Genomic DNA, 21,071 nt, shown 5'->3' with positions numbered 1-21,071 from the left:
GAAAATATACGAGATTTTGTAATATGTACCTAAAGTAAATAAAAACAGAACTGTGTATTTTGGGGTTAATTAATAATATTAATAATCTTCGTTTCCTTTACTATGTCATTCAAACGAGAAGGCGACAATAAAGAGCAGTTACAATTGTTACGCGTGAGTTTATTTTCCTAATGTCATAATGATACTGAAGATAAAACTATATCCTCTAAAAATGAAAAATTATCTAATCAGTAATCTTGTCTTGGTCAGCCGCAATCAATAATTTAACTTAGGAACTCCAAATAAATCATGTTCATTTGCTAAATAAAGAGAATATAAAGAAATCCCTCGAATAAAAATTTAACTCCTTCTACCACATATCCTCTAACTCCAATAACAGCAAATTACGTACATATTTCATCTCAAAACCTACTGTTGCCAACTCTCTAGACTATTTATATTCGGTTAAAAATAAGAGACCTAAAGCCAAAGGCTAAAGAAAGCTATGATGACCACACTTACTGACTTAGACTCAGTAAGCCTACGCATCACTTAGAAATAGAGAGGGGCCGATACCAAAAATTCCTGTTGATCAGCGTCTATGCAAATTTTGCGATTTAAACTCGATCGAAAACGAGCAACATGTAGCAAGTATGAAGAAATACGCCAAGCCCATTTAATTTATACCCAGCCTTCTCGGCAAATCCTAAGATTTCCTACAATTTTATTAATCTCTTTACACCACCAAAATTGGTTGCCAAGGCAGTGGCTTTATATGTATTTTTGGCTTTTGATAAGAGACTCAGAGAGCTAAATCAAATTTGGTGGCAACTACAGGTAACTGAAACCCCTTCCATTCACTTGATTGGTTATTTGTTTATTTGGTGCAATGTCTATTTTCTGTCTTGTCCGCAGGTTTATCTTGTAGATTTTAGTTTTGCGGTCCTCCTGCACTTACTATTTGATATACATGTACAGTTGTACATCTAGTATACTGTTTGTATGAATGTATTGAGTTGTCTATGTAATATGTATTATTGAATGTATATGACTATGTCTAAGTGTATATGTATGCATGCCGTCCTTCATGGAGGTTTTGATGCAATAAACATCTTATCTTATCCTATCTAATGATTACTCATTAATCACTCGCCAAAATACATCATGGACTCTACATATTACCCAATAATCAACTAAATTGCGTAGGAGCCCCTTTTAAAAAAGACAAATTAGATTGATATTATTTCGAAACCAACCATAATTAATTTTAAAACACGTTGATTTAATTGCGGTACACGAAATGAAACTAAACAACTCGAAATAAAAGAATTTCGAATAGGAATCAATTTAGAATACCAAAATGCGAATCGTAATGTGGTCTAAACTGTGTGATAAATTATTAAATAAATCGTAAATAAATGGAACCTGTTGTAAGGTTGACACTGCATGCTTTCTTTCAACATTGGGTTATTTGAGGCACCTGGTAGTCTGAACTGAACATCTGAAGATAACACGTGTCGAAATAGTGGCTACGTGCAATTTTATTCTTTGATCTGTTTTTTCACGGGCAATCCTGTTATAGTGAAACCAACATGCATGAAAATGACTATATTACAAGATGAAGGTTTTGTTATGAGCATCGCTCGATTGTAAGCGATGTAATTTTAGTGAAATTGGTGTCGAGAATTGGTGTGGATTTGGAAAATAAATTTATACACAGTGTTTAAGGTCATGAGACAAAGAAGCCTATTGATTTTCAACGATTTTCAATAATTACTGCTAGAGTTATGGCCCTTTATCACTTCAAAAAATCTTGTGGATGCTCTAGAGGTCAAAGTTAATATCCAATTTTCAGCGATTTCCAATAATTACTGCCAGATTTATGGCCCTTGATTACTTCAAAAAATCTTGTGGACACTCTAGAGGCCAAAGTTAATATCCGATTGACTTTAAATTTATATACTGTGTTTAAGGTCATGAGACGAAGAAACCTATTGATTTTCAGTGATTTCCGATAATTACTGCCAGAGTTATGGTACTTGATCACTTTGAAAATTCTTGTGGACGCTCTAGAGACTAAAGTTAATATCCGATTGACTTTAAATTTATATGCAGTGTTTAAGGTCATGAGACGAAGAAGAGCCTAAAGATTTTCAGCGATTTCCAATAATTCTTGCCAGAGTTATGGCCCTTGATCACTTTAAAAAATCTTGTGGACGCTCTAGAGGCTAAAGTTAATATCCGATTGAATTTAAATTTATACACAGTGTTTAAGATCTTGAGACGAACAAGTATATTGATTTTCAAGAATCTTTATGACTTGAATAGCTAAATCCATGATGTTAAAAGTTTTGTATACTGAACGTTAGCCTGGGGCAGAACTTTATAAAAACCAAACAAATTCTAATGGTTTTCTGATAATTACTTAATGAGCTGTTACTCTTAATCAGATTTTAATGTATTATAAATGTTTCATTACCGAAAAAAGTAAAAATATGTGACAACTCTTGTTGACTGGCTGGACGATATAGCTGCTGTGGGCGTATGTTTCGTTGCCTGGCAACCTATCTTTAAATTTGTGGGATGACAGAAACAGAAATAAGTGGGATGAAAGGACCCATGTAAATTTGGGATGAAACAGCCCGAGATGAACCGGTAATGGGATGAAATGACCTGCTTCCGTCCCTGCAGGGTTCAATCTTTGACAGTTGGAATTTAATTGCAAAATTTCCCCCCCGCACACACTTTATGGTGTATGCCTGTCTTCATTATCCTGGTTTGTGCAGAAAACTATAATGTTATAAAGCATGTATTATAAGGTCCATGTATGGTTAAACCCCATTTCAGTTTCCTTCATTTCTTTGTCTGCTATGCATAGTCTTGATTTTAAATGAAATAAATTGGGGTTTAGCGTCATTCTACTGTTCTGCACCGACTGGGCTAATGAAGTGGGCATACATCAATTATGAAGGAAATTTTGCTGGTACAGCAGTACATGCTACAGCCTACTCTTATTTCGAATTCCAAATGTCAACTTGGGTTCTTTTACATTCATGGTAAATGTGTACATGGAACCATAGATTTTTTGTCCTTTCTGAACATCTATACTTTGTCCCTAACCACTGACAAGGGGGAAACCATGCCAAAAAATCCTGATGAACGTTCTCAACCAACACTGGGATCGAACTCGAACACGGAACCTCCAGGTTAGCCAGCCAACGTCTTATTCACTGTGGCATTTACGTAAAAGCACCCTTGGTAGTTGGAATTCAATATATAAGAGTACCGGTAGCTGTCCGAACAAAATTTCTCTCATAACACACTGTATGGCGTTTGCCCTTCTTCATTAGTCCAGTTGGAGTAGAAGTTTCTCTGTTCAATGATCATTAGTTGTCTGATTAACTGTTTCGTCTCATATCTTCGTGTGAAACATTTGACTATCATACATGGCAATGCATGTAGCTACTGTCTGTTCCAGGTGACACTACGACATGAAAATTGCTTGCCATTTCTTCAATTTTTAATTAAAGCGGCTAAAACTTAGTTATATACCTGGAATTGCCTTCCCATAACTTTCTTACACGAGGGAACCAATTTCAGATCAGGCTATATAACATCTCTCTTAAAAAAATGGGGTTTGTTTACATCACGCTACTGAACATCAGCCATGTTTGACCTAGTTATCTGGAAGAGTCGAAGAGGGAGGGGGTGTTGGTTTGGCCTCGAGTTGTTTCGGCTTACTTGAAGTTGTTTCGGCCCAGTAGAATATAACTTTTATTTTTACGGAATCCAAGACAACAGTTGTTTGTCCAAGTGACTTGAATATTTAATTGGCTCCGAGGGCTGTAGCATTTTGATATTGATATAAACTACATGCATAATTATCCTGGACTGCATGTGATGAAAATTTGGAAGGACTGGAGGCTATAGACATACACAATAATAACTCGGCCCATAATATACAAAAGTAATCGCGTTTGCATAGTTAATATAAGTTATTCCTTTGCTTAAGACTTTGCTTATGGAAAATTTAAAGTAGCTAAGTCTCTATTTCAATATCATCCAAAATCTTCAACATTGAAAACACGATTTATTTGTCAAATTAAGTCAACATTCATGTTGTGATCTTACCGGAAAAAGATGGGCTTTTGATATCCAATATTTAAGACAAAATAAACATTTTACCATTGGTACACGAATCGTGTACCATAATGCGCTTCAGCCCCAGTTGTATCAAGAGACTCGAGGGACGAGGCTAGACACATTGCACCAAATCAAACGGCGTATGTAGACTGGAATAACCAGATGCTAGAAATTTGCACTCCTTGAGACTGCTGGCTTATTTCGCCGAACATAACTGATTTGAAATTGGAGTAAAAACGGAAACCATTGAATGCAAATCAGTTTATATACATTCATATTACAGTATTATATGCGTTGCGATCCACTTTTGTCAATTTCTAGGTCCCAAATGTTAGCGATTTAGCTCCTTTAAAGTTGAAATCAGGCTGGAGTAATGATCAGACTAATTGTATATGTAACCTAATTTCTCGTTAAAACCTACAACAACAGTAAAATGATTTTTTTTTTAATAATTAGGTCTGGCATATTATCGCTGGGTTGATGCTTTCGTGCCATTAAACATCAATCACATCATTTCATTTCATACATCATTTCATTTCATATCTTTAATCAAGGTTATGAAACACAGAACATATGTGTCTGTGGATGGTCTCGCTCAATGACGTCTATATAGTATAGAAGTCATTGGTCTCGCTTATTATATAATTTTGTCCTTTTCTGGTTTTGAAGATGGGCCTTCCTTTAAAACGGATTTTATGGATGTTATTAATGTGTAGGAAATCTCGTTTTTTGAATTTGTATATTGTAAATAATTCTGTTTCTTGAAAAACTACATAATAGTTTGGTTCATCCTTTGACTGCTCGCATGATTTTCATCTTCAAATAATAAACTGAAGATAACAATAATCAATTATCCAAGGGGTTGTATTTTCGAAGATTCGCTTTTTTGTCTTTTCTAGCTTAATACCTGAAACAAATCTGAACTTTTGTTCTACAACAATACTATGAATATCTATGATCCAGCAGTGAAATGTGAGGAATATTAAAATACCGGTATTTATTTTGCAAAAAAGGGGCTTTAGAAACAGCTCAGAAAATAATGGAAAACTTTAACTGCGATGCAGTCATGACAGGTTTCACTGGTGCCCGTTATTCTTTAACAGATGTTACTTAACATATTCCCATGAGCATGATACACGTGTAAAAAAAATTAAACACGAAATGACCATTTATGATAGCATGTTGACGTGTGGAACCCTTACAAAGTGACCAATGCTTGATCGTATATTTAAACAATATTACTTAAAGGAAATTAGAAAACAGTATTATTAAATGGTATCGAATAACACTCTTTAGAAAAAAAACAAAACATGTTTGATTCAAGGGTTTTAAAATTTAAATATAAACAAACAGGTACATTTGAAATTAAAGTTTGTTTAATAAGGGTTAAAAGTACAAGGTTTGCCAAAATGACGCTATTTCTTATGACAAGAATGTTACAATAATGAACAGTCACAGTAAGCATCAAATGGTGCAAATATAATGAAAATAGAACAATATTTTATTCTTTTGAAAAATGACTCCCACAAAACTGCCTATTTCTCGAAAATAGCAAAAATTCAAAATGATTCATGGATATTTGGTTGATCTTGTATATCAACACTATTTGTATATAAATGCTTAGAATACAAATATTATATAATAAAAATGTTAAATAACATTTGCGGGAAAATGGAGTACGAAAATCGATTCCCGAATTGCTCTGCTTATTTACGAGGACTATCCAGATATATATATCAGCTAAATTGCGATAAGATAATATTTTGTATCAATAATTATTATAGCTAGTGCCAATGTGTATACTATGCCGTTGATTCTATGTCAATCGGATAATTATTATTTAGTAATTAGTTTATACGCTAAAACTTATAGTGCCAAAGGGAGATAATTTTGATAAATATATTTTGAATATTTATTTACAGTTGATCAGAACCTATGTTCTTTGGGAATCTAATATTATAAAGTGTTTATAAAAATGTCATATCTCCAGACCTTGCTCTCAAAAACCGAGTGGCTTAATGAGTAGTTTCTATGAAATAAGCAGGTGGAAACAGAACATAATATTAATCCGATCAAAGAACATAAGTGTTTAACACACGATTCAGTCTGAAACCTAATAAGTATTACTGCCACAAAAGAAACGGACGAATTTTCCTTCACTAAATATTTCTAACCGAATTTACCCGATTTGGAGATACCTGTCTACCCTTTACGCGAAATGCAAGTCTCCCATTACGCAGGCGCACTCGTAATGTTTATGTTTTGAGAAAGAAACTGTGTCGAAATATGTGAAATTTACAAGAGAATAGTGGATTTTATCGAACTTCTAGGCATTAAGGCTCGACAAAGAGAGCAACGGGGTGACACTTTCAGGTATTTCACTAATTTTTGGCCGTTTAAATTAAAAACTGAAGAAATGGCGAGGGTATCTCTTGGAACAGACAGAAGCCAAGATAACATACCGTCTGCTGTAAAACCTGCATCAGTCCAGGGTTTGATCCTGGTGTTAGTCGATGAAGTTTCTCTGGTTCTTTAATTTGTGCAAGTCAAGAACTAGGTCCCGTTGAATGTCCACTTTCTTTCAATAACAAATAGACATACATATTACATAACAACCCATCCATATATGATTAACATATATACGTTAATTAACGTTCTGCTTCCAAATTGCACAATATCAGTGATAGAGTCATCTCAAATTAGATTTATCCAACTATAAGCTTATATCATTTATTTGTTTTGTTTTAAAGAAAAGACGCATTCAAGATTTAATTGGTGAAAGTGTACCCGAAGATGAAGCCAAGTTATTAAGTAATGGAAGGTAAGACATTAACACATTAAATCAGCATTCTCCAATAAACCTAAAGCCAAATTAATAGAACATGATTATGTAACATACCCACCTTTTTGATTCACAGGTCCTTGTTATTCAGATGGCATATAATAAAATAATTATCAAGTTGATTAGATAGCTTTTCTTCTATTAATTAACCCAAGACTTCATTTAGAATAGCTGTTGTGGTTACTAAATTAACACAGTAGTTTATGAACAATAATAATGTACTTTTATACACCCACATTTTCATGTGGACGTATGTTGTCATTGCTGACTGGTCCGTCCATCCATCCACAATTTGTGGACACTCTAAAGGTCACTGTTTTTATTCGATCTTGGTTCCTTTCGATATTTGCGCACATCGGATCATAACTTCCTGAATTATGACCCCAGATTGTATGAAAAATCATGTTTTTAGCTTGTGGTTCCTCTAGAGGTCACAATTATTGTCCGATTTAAAAAAACGTTTGAATATATCACTGTTACACTGTAATGATGCTTGAGTTTGAATTTCATGAAAATTAGACCAAAACTGCAGGACAAAATGGCCGCCCCTCGTATGCAAATAGTGTAAATATATGGTATATCAAGGTTGTGGACAATCTAGAGGCCACAATTTTGATCAGATTTTGATGAAACTTGAAATACATATTTATAACCCAAACGTCTTGGTTCCTTTCGATATTAGCACATATCGGATTATAATTTCATGAATTATGGCCCTTGATTGTACGTGTACGGAAAATCGTGGTTTTAGCTTGTGGGCCCTCTATAGAGGTCACAATTTTTTTTTGATTTAAAAAAAACGTTTGAATATATCACCGTTACACCCTAATGGTGGTGGAGTTCGAATTCGTGAAAATCGGACCAAAACTGTCGGACAAAATGGCCACCCCTCCTACGCAAATAGTTTATATGGTATATCAAGGTTGTGGACCCTCTAGAAGTCACAAGTTTTATCCAATTTTGAAATATATCTTTATAACCCAAAGATCTTAGTTCCTGTTGATATTCGTGCATATCGGACGTAATTTCCTGAATTATGGTCCTTGATTGCACGAAAAATCGCATTTTGTTTTAGCTTGTTCTCTATCTATCTCTTGCAAAATGTGGGCGTATCCTGCCTGGCAGCCGCTGGTTTGTTTTATTTGATTTTTTTTTAAAAATACGTTACATGATATGTATATGTCTGTATTAATGAAACACAGCCATTTAAGTTAATATTACAACAATAGGCCTACATGTACCGATATTAGCTGGTAAGGTTGTGAAATGAACTAAAATTTGACAGAAATATTCTATTGATTGTTATTGTTTCTATGCTTGTAGATTTACATGTACAGTTTGTCATCATAACCCTATATTTGACACTTTAAACACATTGTTGGTACATAGATCTGGAAAGAAACATGAAAAAGGTAATAACTTATTTAGACTAGACTGATAGTGATAATATAAAGTTATAAACACTATCATAAAAATTTTGGGGGTTAGACCATGGGTTCCACATCGGTCGTATATGCCGGTCAGACCTAGGGCTATGGAAAATGACTGTAACTAAACCTAACCCATCGCCATTTTTCAAAACCCAATTTTTAAACATGGTTTTGATCGACCTCCACTATGTAACTATAAAATTGTATGGCCAGTACAGAATAATGCACGTGTATAGAACTAGAAGCCACATAATCTCATGATTGGTATTATAGAGTTGTATACATAGTCGTCAATGGATCTCCACTATGTAACTATAAAATTGTAAGGTCAGTACAGAATAATGCACATGTATAGAAGCCACCTAATCTCAGGATTGGTATTATAGAGTATCAGATTATGCTGAGTGTTGTGTTGATAATTAATAATGAATGTCTGATAGTAGAACAATAAAAGTTAATTGATATTTGGGAATGTTATCAAAGGCGGGAGGTGATCCATCGTTCATCATTCACCCACTTGTCAAAAGAATTTTCTAGAACAAAGCCGCTCTACGGCTATTATGGTCACGCACGTTGTAAACAAGATTATTATGATCTTCGACCACCTGACCGTCAGACGGTCCTTCCAAAAAAGCTGATGCAGGAGAGAGAATGGTTGTGGGTTTTTATTTTGTCAGAGGATCACTATTGGGTTAAATGAATTTTCACATCACTTTTATCTCATCATGTCATTTATAGGAATGTATGATTATCTAGTGTCATTCATGATTACTAGCAACATTTATCAGGAATGCGTACACTTCAAAGTTTTGCTTCCTGTAACTGAGGTAAAATATTTATATCAGGTAATTTATGAGGTTTTTATTTTTTATACGCCCACATTTTCATGTGAAACTTCCAATCAATAGAAACAGGAAACACAAACCAAATACAGACAGTTTGATGGGATTAATTTTGACTAAGTCAAAATGATGCATTTGATATTCAGATAAGTTGATAAAAATTATTAATAGAATACAATATCAAAAAACCATCGTTTTATCCAACGTTTCGTCAGTAAAAATGCTAACTTCTGTAGGGATGAAGAACTAAATACAAAATGACTGGAAGTCAGTTATGACATCATAGGAAGTTATGACATTGTGAGAATGATGACGTCATAGACTTAGATACAGAACATGAAAGGTTAGCTTAACTAAAACTTGTAAAATTTTACCTAAGTTTTAGTTAAAGATACGTTATGTAAGATTTAGATAAAGAGCTAACCATTCTTGCTATATTATAGCAATTTCCGTTTATTACTTCTAGACTTATGGCCCTTGTTTCACTTTGTTTAACCTTGTGAACGCTCTAATGCCAAAAGTTATCCTATCTTTCTGAAATTTATATGCATTATTTAAATTAGTGAAACGAAGAAGCCTTTTGAATTTCAGCAATTTCCGTTTATTACGTCTAGAGTTATGGCCCTTGTTTCACTTTATTGAACTTTGTGACTGCTCTAACGCCAAAAGTTGTCACCCAATCTTATTAGTGAAACGAAGAAACCTATTGGATTTCAGCAATTTCTGTTTATTACCTCTAGAGTTATGGACCTTGTTTCATTTTATTGAACTTTATGAACGCTCTAACATCAAAAGTTATCTGCCGATCTGTATGAAATTTGCATGCGTCATTTAAATTAGTAAAGAGAAAAATCCTATTGAATTTCAGCAAATTCTGTTTATTACTTCTAGAGTTATGGCCTTTGTTTCACTTTGTTCAACCATGTTAATGCTTGATTGATGAAAATTATCCTCCGATATGTATGAAATTTATAATAATTTATATGCATCATTAAAATTTGTGAAACAGAGGTCTATTGAATTTCAGCAATTTCCGTCAATAATTTCTAGAGTTATGGGGGTTGTGAACCATGTGAACATTTTAATGACAAAAGTGCTCATCTGATCAGTATGAAATTTATATGCATTATTTAAATTAGTAAAGTGAAAAAGCCTGTCAAATTTAAACAATTTCTGTAGATTACTTCCAGAGTTGAGACCCTTGTTTCAGTTTGTAGAATCTTGTGAACCATCAAACGGCAAAAATTATAATCTGATCTGTATGGAACTGTCTTGTAAAATCCTCCAATTACCTACAAAAGAATAAATATGCGACAACCCTTGTCGACTGCTCAGACGATTTAGCTTATGTTTCATTGCCTGGCAACCTATCTTTCTTTTTCTCGGGTTATTTTCTTCAGTCTTGCTTTCCCCAGCATAACCTCAGTCTCGTGCTTTATCCTACACTTAGTTCGAAAATAGATAATGTAAAATGAATAATTTGAAAATTTCATTCAAATTACTCTATTACGAGGGAAGATATTACCCTTTGAAGGTTTGACAAGACGAGTGCAATAATTTCAACCACCATACTGGTTGTTCGAAGCTAAGTCTTGCTCCTCCATTTTTAGCTTAAATCAAAATATGGCTAAACTGTTCTAATCTATTTAATATCGGAGAAATCTGATGCCATCGAGAGTTGATTATGGCCTGGATAAGTTAATTAATGTCTAATTAATAATTTTGAAAACATTTCAGGCCTAAAGAAAGACCTGCAATAGGCAGATTTAGCTCTTGCATAATGTAATAGTATAAGCTAACCTTTCATGTTATGTATCTAAGTCTATGACATCATCAATCCCACGATGTCATAACTTCCTATGATGTCATAACTGACTTCCAGACATTTTTATACGCCCACATGGAAATGTGGTTGTATAGATTGTCGTTGCCCCTGTCTGTCGTCCACAATTTCTTGTGAACACTTTACAGACTACATTTATCATCTGATTGTTTTGAAATTGATATATGTTGTTTGCATTAGTGAGATGAAGAAGCCTATTTAATTTCAATAACTTCCGTTAATTTCTTCTGGAGTTATGGCCCTTGATTCACTTTGTTGCACCTTGTGAACGACAAAAGTTATCAACCGATCTGTATGAAATTTATATGCATCATTGCTAATATTTTGGACCTAAAAATTGGCAAAAATGGGTCGCAACACATATAATAACGTAATATGAATTTATATAAACTGTTTTACATTCAATCGTGTCCGTTTTACTGTGAATTGTCATCAGTTATGTTCGGCAAAATATGCCAGAAGTCTGAACAGCAAGTCAGTTTCTAGCGTCTGGTTATTCCAGTCAACACCGATATTATTTATTGCGCATGCTCTCCAAATAAGAACATGATATCACCGTTTGACATGACTTGTGGAATATGTCTAGTCTCATTCTTTGAGCACCTTGTTACAAATGGCGCGGAAAGCATTATGGTACACGATTTGTGTACCAATGGTAAAATGTTTATTTTGTCTTAAATATTGGATATCGGAAGCCCATCTTTTCCAGGTAAGATCACAACACCAATGCTGATTTAAATTGCAAAAAAATTTGTGTTTCCAATGTCGAAGATTTTGGATGATATTAAGTTACGGGCTTAGCTACTTTAAATTAGTAAAACAAAGAAGCCTATTGAATTTCAGCAATTTCCGTTAATTACATCTAGAGTTATGGCCCTTGTTTCATTTTGTTGAATCTTGTGAACGCTCTAATGACAACAGTTATCATCCGATCTGTTTGAAATTGATATGCATCATTTAAATTAGCGAAACGAAGAAGCCTATTGAATTCAGCAATTTCTGTTAATTAGGCCGTGAGTTATGGCCCTTGTTTCACTTTGTTGTACCTTGTGAATGCTCTAACCTCTAAAGTTATCTGCTGATCTGTATGAAATTTATATGTGCCATTTAAGTTAGTAAAAAGAAGAATCCTATTGAATTTCAGCGATTTCCGTTTATTACGTCTAGAATTATGGCTCCTTTTACTTTATTGAACCTTGTGAATGCTCCAACGCCGAAAGTTATCATTCAATCTTTGTGAAATTTATATGCATTATTTATATTAGTGAAACCACGAAGCCTATTGAATTTCAACAATTTACAATAATTACTTCTAGAGTTATGGCCCTTGTTTCACTTTGTTCAACCTTGTTAATGCTCGATTGATGAAAGTTATCATCCGATATGATGTATGAAATTTATATGCATTATTTAAATTTGTGAAACAGAGGTCTATTGAATTTCAGCAATTTCCGTCAATTATTTCTAGAGTTATGGCCCTTGTTTTACTTTGTGAACCCAGTGAATGTTTGAATGACAAAAGTGATCATCTGATCAGTATGAAATTTATATGCATTATTTAAATTAGTAAAATGAAAAAGCCTGTCAAATTTCAACAATTTCTGTAAACTACTTCCAAAGTTGAGGCCCTTGTTTCAATTTGTAGAACCTTGTGAACCCTCAACGACAAAAATTTTAATCTGATCTGTATGGAACTGTCTTGTAAAGGCCCCCAATTACCTACAAAGGAATAAATATGCGGCAACCTTTGTCGACCGATCGGACGATTTAGCTGCTGTGGGCGTATGTTTCGTTGCCTGGCAACCAGGGCTCACACTGTCGGTCATCAAAGTCGCAATTTGCGATAAAAATAAGAAAGTGGCGATTAAAATTCGATTTTGGCGATAATGTTTTGTGGTACTGGCGATTCTTTTTTAGAACTGGCGGAAAAAAATCTTAGAATTCTAATCGTATTTATCCTAAGGCGTTTTTGTGAACCGATTAGATTAGACCGATTAGCTATTATACGCATTTGTGAACCAAGTTGATTATGCTAATCGTTACATTTGTGAGACGATTTAACTCAACTGATTAGGCAAATCGACCTAATCGTCTCAGGAGGTGTTTAGGCGATTAGATTTGACGTTTTCAAAATGGCGGAATGTTCGACATCGCAAGTAATTTTTAATGCTTATTGTTGTTTTTCTCCATAAAAAATGTTTTTTTAAAACGCATTTGATGTGTTTAAAGTAGCTAAGTCTCTAACTCAATATCATCCAAAATCTTCAACATTGAAAACACGATTTATTTGTCAAATTATATCAACATTCATGTTGTAATCTTAACGGGAAAAGATGGGCTTTTGATATCCAATATTTAAGACAAAATAAACATTTTACCATTGGTACACGAATCGTGTACCATAATGCGCTTCAGCCCTAGTTGTATCAAGAGACTCGAGGGACGAGGCTAGACACATTGCACCAAATCAAACGGCGTATGTATACTGGAATAACCAGACGTGACGCTAGAAATTTGCACTCGCTTGAGACTGCTGGCTTATTTCGCCGAACATAACGGATTTGAAATTGGAGTAAAAACGGAAACCATTGAATGTAAATCAGTTTATATACATTCATATTACAGTATAATATGCATTGCGACCCACTTTTGTCAATTTCTAGGTCCGCAAATGTTAGCGATTTAAGCTCCTTTAATGTTAACTTTATAGTCCACAAGAATGTTAGATCACCTCTGGCTCTAAGCAATTTTAGGCCCTCTGGGTGCCAGCAGTGTCACTGTAATCTGTAGGTAACTTGGACTACACGTGAAACACACGCACCCCTCGTCATGTTAGCAGAGACAATTTTTTTTCTGATCGGTGTCCCTGATGGCAGCCATCTTACCAAATCGTAATTATCAAATTTCACATTTGTGGACCATAGCTAATCAAATCGAAATCATACCAAATCGTACTAGCAAATCAAAACCTAATCTAATCGACTCACAAAAACGCCTATTGATTAACCATTATTGAGTGTCAATCACATGGCAGGATACTATAAATTAATCAACTGGCCGATAATCCGGATTGCGTCATTGAGTAATACTAATCAGTTGTCTTGGATTAATGATTAGTTGATTGATAACTGTGAATGATATATATAAAGCCTATCTCAAGTCATTATTTACTCCTAATGATTAATCCAAGCGGTGATTATTTGATGTTTCGTTTCATCTTATAAAAATAATAATATGTGTAATCAAAATGGCCGACATTTTATTGCGAAGATAATTAAATATTTTAATAGCTGAATTCGTTTACAGTGGCTTCATATGTGTCATGTAAAAATACAAGCATGCCTATCGGATATCATTAGTTCAAATTATAATATCACCACTGGTCGAAAACGTAAGAACGAGTTGAATAGTGACGATTCTTGAGCGAGAAATTAGTTCGCCATTTCAATTTGTATCATATTACCGTCGCCAAAATGCTCTAAACGTTAACGACAGGTATATTGTAAGCATCCCTTAACAAATATAATCGAAATTTATGCCATTCTATCAGGGATTCAGATTTTGAAACCTTTACACTACCTGAAAATAACAATAGGCCCATTGTGCATGCAACACATAAATTTATAGAAAATTGGATGAGATTTGACGTGTAAATACTGAAAATAAAATCTGATCTTATTAAATCCAAACTTTGTAAATCTATTATGTAAAGACAGTTTTAAAGTTGTTGTATATTGTATTGTATATATCGGTAATTGTTTTATAATAAGCCTAGCTGAGACATAAAATTGTTAGGTGTTATCTTTTTTATCACACATTTTTGGCAGATAAAATATTCCAGTCGGCGGAAAAAATATGAACATTTTTTTTATACAAAAATTATCATCCTTTTGGTGGAAAAAAAATCGAAAGCCAGTGTGAGCCCTGCTGGCAAATTATCTTTTCAAATAACACAGGTCTTGTGTCCCTTTTCAAGTGACACAGACAGGGGCGCAGATCGCCAAAAATTAGTGGTGGGGACAGTCCATGCGTGGACGGACTATTGGTAAAACTAGATGCTTTAAAAGGCACTCTGTGGGTATTTTCAGCATCATTTTCTGGCAAACAATTCTTATCCCTGAGGCAGCAAATGAAACGAAATCTAATCTAAAGACAAATCTTCAAGCCACCATTCCTGATTTATTCTCTCATGTACACTACAAGAACTAGAAATATTTACACTACTGAGATTCCAGCACCGCCTCCATTCCCAGTAGTGTTCGAAGACTACGTAAAGTCTTTGAGCAACATGTGTATTCAATTGGATACACAAATTTACAGGCTACAAATCTTTTAATTTATATAAACTAAAACATATCAATATTCAATCCCAATTGAAATAAATGTAACATTTTACTGTATTATTCATTGGTGATTAAAAATCTGATGGCAAAGGACCGACTATATAAACGAACGCCGCTGGCATGAGCTGCTAGAGGTGGGGGCTTTTACAATTTTTATATGCCCACATTGAAATGTGGTCGTCTATTGTTGTCGCCCCGTCCGTCCGTCGGTTGACCGATGTCCACAATTGCTTGTGGATGCTCTAGATTGACTTTAAATTTATACACAGTGTTTAAGGTCTTGAGACGAAGAAGCCTATTGATTTTCAGCTATTTCTGATAATTACTGCCAGAGTTACGGCCCTTGATAACTTTGAAAAATCTTGTGGATGCTCTAGAGGCCTAGGTTAATATCCGATTGACTTTAAATTTATACACAGTGTTTAAGGTCATGAGACGAAGAAGCCTATTGATTTTCAGCGATTTCTGATAATTACTGCCAGAGTTATGGCCCTTGATCACTTTGAAAAAATCTTGTGGACTCTCTAGAGGCCAAAGTTAATATCTAATTGACTTCAAATTTATACAGTGTTTAAGGTCATGGGACGAAAAAGCCTATTGATTTCCAGCGATTTACGATAATTACTGCCACAGTTATGACCCTTGATCACTTTGAAAAATCTTGTGGACGCTCTAGAGGCCAAAGTTAATATCTGATTGACTTTAAATTTATACACAGTGTTTAAGGTCATGAAACGACGAATCCTATTGATTTTCAACGATTTCCGATAATTACTGCCAAAGTTATGGCCCTTGATCACTTTGTGATGCTCTAAAGGCTAAAGTTATCATCTGATTGACTTCAGATTGATACACAGAGTTTAAGATCTTGAGACGAACAAGTATATTGATTTTCAATGAATTTTTATGTGTTGAACAGCTAAATCCATGATATTAAAAGTTTTGTATACAAAATGTTAGCATGTGGCAGAACTTTATAAAAACAAACAAATTCTAATGGTTTTCTGATAATTATTCATGAGTTGTTGCTCTTAATCAGATTTTAGTGTATTATAAATGTTTCATTACCATCTTCAAAAAAAAAATGTCACTTACTTGTAATAATAAGTACACGATTCTTGGCACAGCTTACTGTACTCCAAAAAATAGAGGGTTCAAGTCTTAAATTTTAGATTTAATTGCCTATATTCCACAGAGAGAGATAGAAACCAGTCTTTAAAAATATGTTTATTTAGTATGGCAGTAAATCTAGCAATGAAGGGTTCCCCTGATATACAAACTAAATCCTTTAGTTAGGTGATTTATCATCCAGTATTACCAGATAAAAACAAAATCTCTGTTATTCTTTAACCCTTTAATACCCAGCGTATCAGATATGCACACCTCCATGATATACATATTATTATAATCCCTATGGAATGTTTTAATTATTTACTGTTATAATATGAATCATCACTTATTCCCTGTTAAATAAAAATCGGTCATTGGTGCAGCTGTACAACTTCAAGTGCCTGGGACCAACTCTATACTTTCTGAAATGTCAATAAAAGCTCTGGAATGATTTCAATTTAAAAAAATAAACAGTAAGCAAAACATCGGAAATAAGTGGATAAGTGGTGGGGACACAGTATATCATGTCCCACCACTAAAAATATTGGTGGCGACGTGTTCCTGTGTCCCCACCGCGATCTGCGCCCGTGGACGCAGAAATATCTAAGAACCAGAAAATATTTTTTTGTATGGCTTTATTTAAAATATTATGGTGTCTGGGTATGACGTATCAGACTTATGGATGTGGCGGTGATGTTGACACTGCACAAAATTTGACTATAGTAGGGTTATTGAATAATATTTAATTCTTTCTTATAAAAGGAGCTGCAATATTTATAGAAAAACAGAGACAGTTAAAGGATCTTATAGAGGTTAGAAAAGCTGAACATTTTGAAAAGTATGGAACCACAAATATAAAGATAGCTAAGGTCAGATAGTCCTGTTTCTGCAGTAATCTTTGATCATTCTAGATTTTACTTTCTGTTTGAGATATAAACCTTTGGTGGTATCTTGGCATCACCTGTTCATCTATTTGTGGTCACAATTACTTATCACTGTAGACAACACAGTTATCTGTTTTTTTAAAATTTATATTTGTTAACTTTGGTGAAATGGAGAACCCATGATTGAATTTTAGAGTGATTGTCCTTGTTAAGCTTTGAAAAGACATGCAATCACTTGGGTCTGCAAAAGTTATTATCAAAACTGGCCTGAAATTTATATGTATTGACACAAACAATCCTGTTAAGTGTCCACAAAATTAAATATTAACTGCATATAGATGGACTAGAAATTTATGTAGATTGTTGTCAGAGAAACAAAGAATTAGAGATAAGACGACTGGGGTGTTAGCCGTAAAACTGATATCTGATATTATGTACTTTATGGTTTTGCAAAATGCACCTGTTACTCTTGTCTATAAAAGAGTCCCTGCGAATTATGGAATGATCGAACTGTTTGACTGTGGAGCTAAGATATCTGCACACTTTTATATCAATTGTTGTCCCACCCAGATATCTACAGTCTGCCAGATAAAGGAAGCTTGTAATTGTTTGTATTTGAAAACACTCCAAGTTTTAAATTTGGTACATCCATGTTGCAAGCCCAATGTATCAGTACCCCAGGATTGACAGTTTATGTTTGACAATAGTAGGGGGGGTGGGGGTGAAAAGACATTGAACTCTTTCAATATTTATATTTAATATTATTGAATGTTCAATTTGATATCTTTATAGGAACATCTAAATCATAAACATTTGATGACATCAGCACCATATGATGCTAGAAGTAAAAAATCAAAGCCGTATGATAGAAAACTTAAAGTTCATGTTTTACCCAAATCATCTTCAAAATCAACAACCTATCTTACTAAAACACCCCAAATTCCAGGGGTTGAGGCAAGATGGTCTGGACTTCAGTGTTCTGAACCCATAATGCATGATAAACAACTGAAAAATGTTTTCTGTAGGAAAGGGAAGACAATTGAAGAGTTCAAACCATATAAATCTAACAGACATAAAAACCAGAATCAGACACTTAGTTGTTCAGATAATATTAATAGTGCCAAGGATAGTGTATTAATAGATGTTTATGAAAAAGATAATGCAAAATTAAAGTTAACGGATGATATTATAAATAGCCTCACAACACAACTGCCTCCTCCACCACCAGCAGACACAGTTATACCTAATGAACCCAAAATACAAACAGAAGAGCAAAAACAATATTATGAAAAAATTAAACAGCTTCGAGGGTTAGTATCATGCAAAAAAGCATGTCTATATGCACTCAATTATTGTTATATATATATATATTGTTGTCTTTGATTTTGGACCCATTCCTCTGCTGTTAACAAAGGGGGGGGGGGCAGCGTTAGTGCATTGTATAATAAGGTCTGTCATTGAATAGACTTTCGTTGTGTTTCGATTCCCTGGTTGTACGTGACAAGGAGTAGGGACGCCTTGTGGGTTTTCTCCGGGTCCTCCAGTTTCCCCCCACTGTTAAAGACCCCTATGTGCAAGCAAATTACTGAAATAAAATTGAACCATGTTAGTCCCGAAATGACCTAGTTTGTGTTGAGTGGACGTTAAACCCCATTTCTCTCTCTGCTGTCAACAATTACTTTTGAATACTATATAGATAGAGACTATATGTATAGTTGTCATCCAATTAAAATTTATTAGAGAAAGAAGCCTACTTATTTTCAATGATTTCCAATAACTTGTTTTACTCTGAAAACTTGTGTGGATGCTCTATAAACTAGAGTTATTATTTGATTGATTTAAAATTTAATGTGTTCTTCACAATGTATGTTCACAAAATGAAATAGTCTGTTGATTTTCAGTTATTGAGTTATGGTTGGATTACTGGCATCTGTTGTGTTTATGTTGACAGTAGGATCAGGAAAAAGAATGTCCGACTTCTGATAATTATATAATGGGTTGTTGCCCATAACCATTTTTTTTAGTGTTTAGTAATTGTAAATGTGTGTTTTTGCCTTTGACTTTCTAGCGTTTTGTAAAAGTTTGTTTTGCCTTTGACTACTTTCTTTTGTCTTGTACATGGTCCCATTACCTTAAAAAATATAGGGGTAAGGCGCTGGCTCGCTAGCCTGCAGGTTGGGTGTTCGATCCCTGCATTGGCCAAGAAAAGTTCATCTTGATTTTCAGACATGGTTTCCCCTTGTCAGTGTTGCAGGATGGAGGGCCTGACAAGGGCAGCTGTCTAGTCATTAGGATGGGACGGAAAATGAAGGTCTGTGTATACATTGGCATGCACATAAAAAGATCCCTTGGCAGTTGGAATTCAATACAAGAGTAGGCCATAATGCCGCTGCCTGGGTAAAATTTCCCTCATAGCACACTGTATGGCATATGCCCATCTTCATTATCCCAGTAGGACCAGAACATTAGGACATTAAACCCCATTTCATTTCAAAAATATACTGATCCAACAACATAGGTATATGGTTAGTTGCCTTGCAGTCTATCTTAATTATATTTTATTGGTTACATACTTCAATTTGATTTCATAGGAAAGGTCAGTTCTAAAATATATATGAGAAAAATAACCTATTAATGTACTAACCTAAATATGTGGTTATTGATCTATTTATAGAGCTGGTTGGAAGAGAGATTGGGATGGAACATGGATAAAAGATGAAGATGCTGAATTTGATTCTGATGAAGAAGCACCAGATATATGATTCAATATGAGGACTATTTTTATAGTGAATTCAAGACAAATGAAATAATTATTTTAGACAACTGTTGTGTATTTTGTCCCCCACCTTTTGAGGATTAAAATGTTGTGTTTTTTCCGCCTGTCACACTTTATTTTTTGATGCAATAACTTGGCTTCTAATTGAGCTAGAATGTTCAAACTCAGTATAGTTGTTCGATGATCAAAGGCTAAGCAGACATTAATAATTTCAATATTTGAGAATTTGGGAAAAATAACCCATCTTCTAATTACTGAAGTATAATGTTCAAACTTGGGGTTCATTCAGTGAATATCTTGACCTGGTTCGGTTTTGAGCATTTTCTGCTTGGCTAAGCAGCTGTCCGCCTGTCACCTTTTGGAATACAATAAATCTGTTTCAGCGAGATGAAGAAACATGTTAGTTTTCAAAGACTTCAGATAATTAGTTATGGGCCTTGATCAATTTGAAAAATCCTGTGGACTAAAGTTATCCAATTTGCTTGAGATTTATACACAGCAAGAACTAGCATCCCAAACTTAGGCTGCCTGTCTACAGCTATACAGGTCACAATTCTATGATAATGACTAGAGAAGCCTAGTCGAAACGTCGCTCAGTAAAAAGCAGTAATTGTATTCCATAGAATTGGTACCTGGATACTCTAGTTCAATTACTAAATGTCATTGAAACAGTTTATCAGTCTGTCTACAGCTAGCTCCGCCTGAGAAGAGGCCCTAACCAGATTGACCGACATTTAAATTCCTACATCAACGATTTTAGTTGAAAACACTATGTATGCTTTTAGAAATTGTTAGAAGTATTTATTCCTCTTATATTTTCATATCTAATGAAAGATGATAAACGGTGTAGAACCGAATCACCAAATAATCCACTAATTA

The 21,071-nt window shown here is 34.3% G+C and overlaps 1 protein-coding gene across 1 annotated transcript; it reads left to right on the top strand.

Annotated features, from left to right (window-relative positions):
* Positions 1–20,290, top strand: LOC126823297 (sodium channel modifier 1). The gene is made up of 6 exons (XM_050552048.2): positions 1–153; positions 6,873–6,943; positions 8,288–8,376; positions 17,295–17,401; positions 18,209–18,726; positions 20,091–20,290. The coding sequence occupies exons 1-6, from the start codon at positions 103–105 to the stop codon at positions 20,176–20,178; spliced, it is 924 nt and encodes a 307-aa protein (XP_050408005.1). The 5' UTR covers positions 1–102; the 3' UTR covers positions 20,179–20,290.
* Positions 20,291–21,071: the final 781 nt, after the last annotated feature.

Source organism: Patella vulgata, chromosome 6 (assembly GCF_932274485.2).
Source record: "Patella vulgata chromosome 6, xgPatVulg1.2, whole genome shotgun sequence".
Classification (NCBI taxonomy): domain Eukaryota; kingdom Metazoa; phylum Mollusca; class Gastropoda; family Patellidae; genus Patella; species Patella vulgata.
This window is presented reverse-complemented; position numbering and strand designations above follow the sequence as displayed.

What these genes read in the sequence shown, in the direction of transcription:
- LOC126823297 (XM_050552048.2), top strand. Translation starts at nt 103, where the DNA reads ATGTCATTCAAACGAGAAGGCGACAATAAAGAGCAGTTACAATTGTTA. An exon ending in AGCAGTTACAATTGTTACGC is followed by an intron (nt 154 to 6,872) that starts GTGAGTTTATTT and finishes TTTGTTTTAAAG; the next exon opens with AAAAGACGCATTCAAGATTT. An exon ending in TGGAAAGAAACATGAAAAAG is followed by an intron (nt 8,377 to 17,294) that starts GTAATAACTTAT and finishes TTCTTATAAAAG; the next exon opens with GAGCTGCAATATTTATAGAA.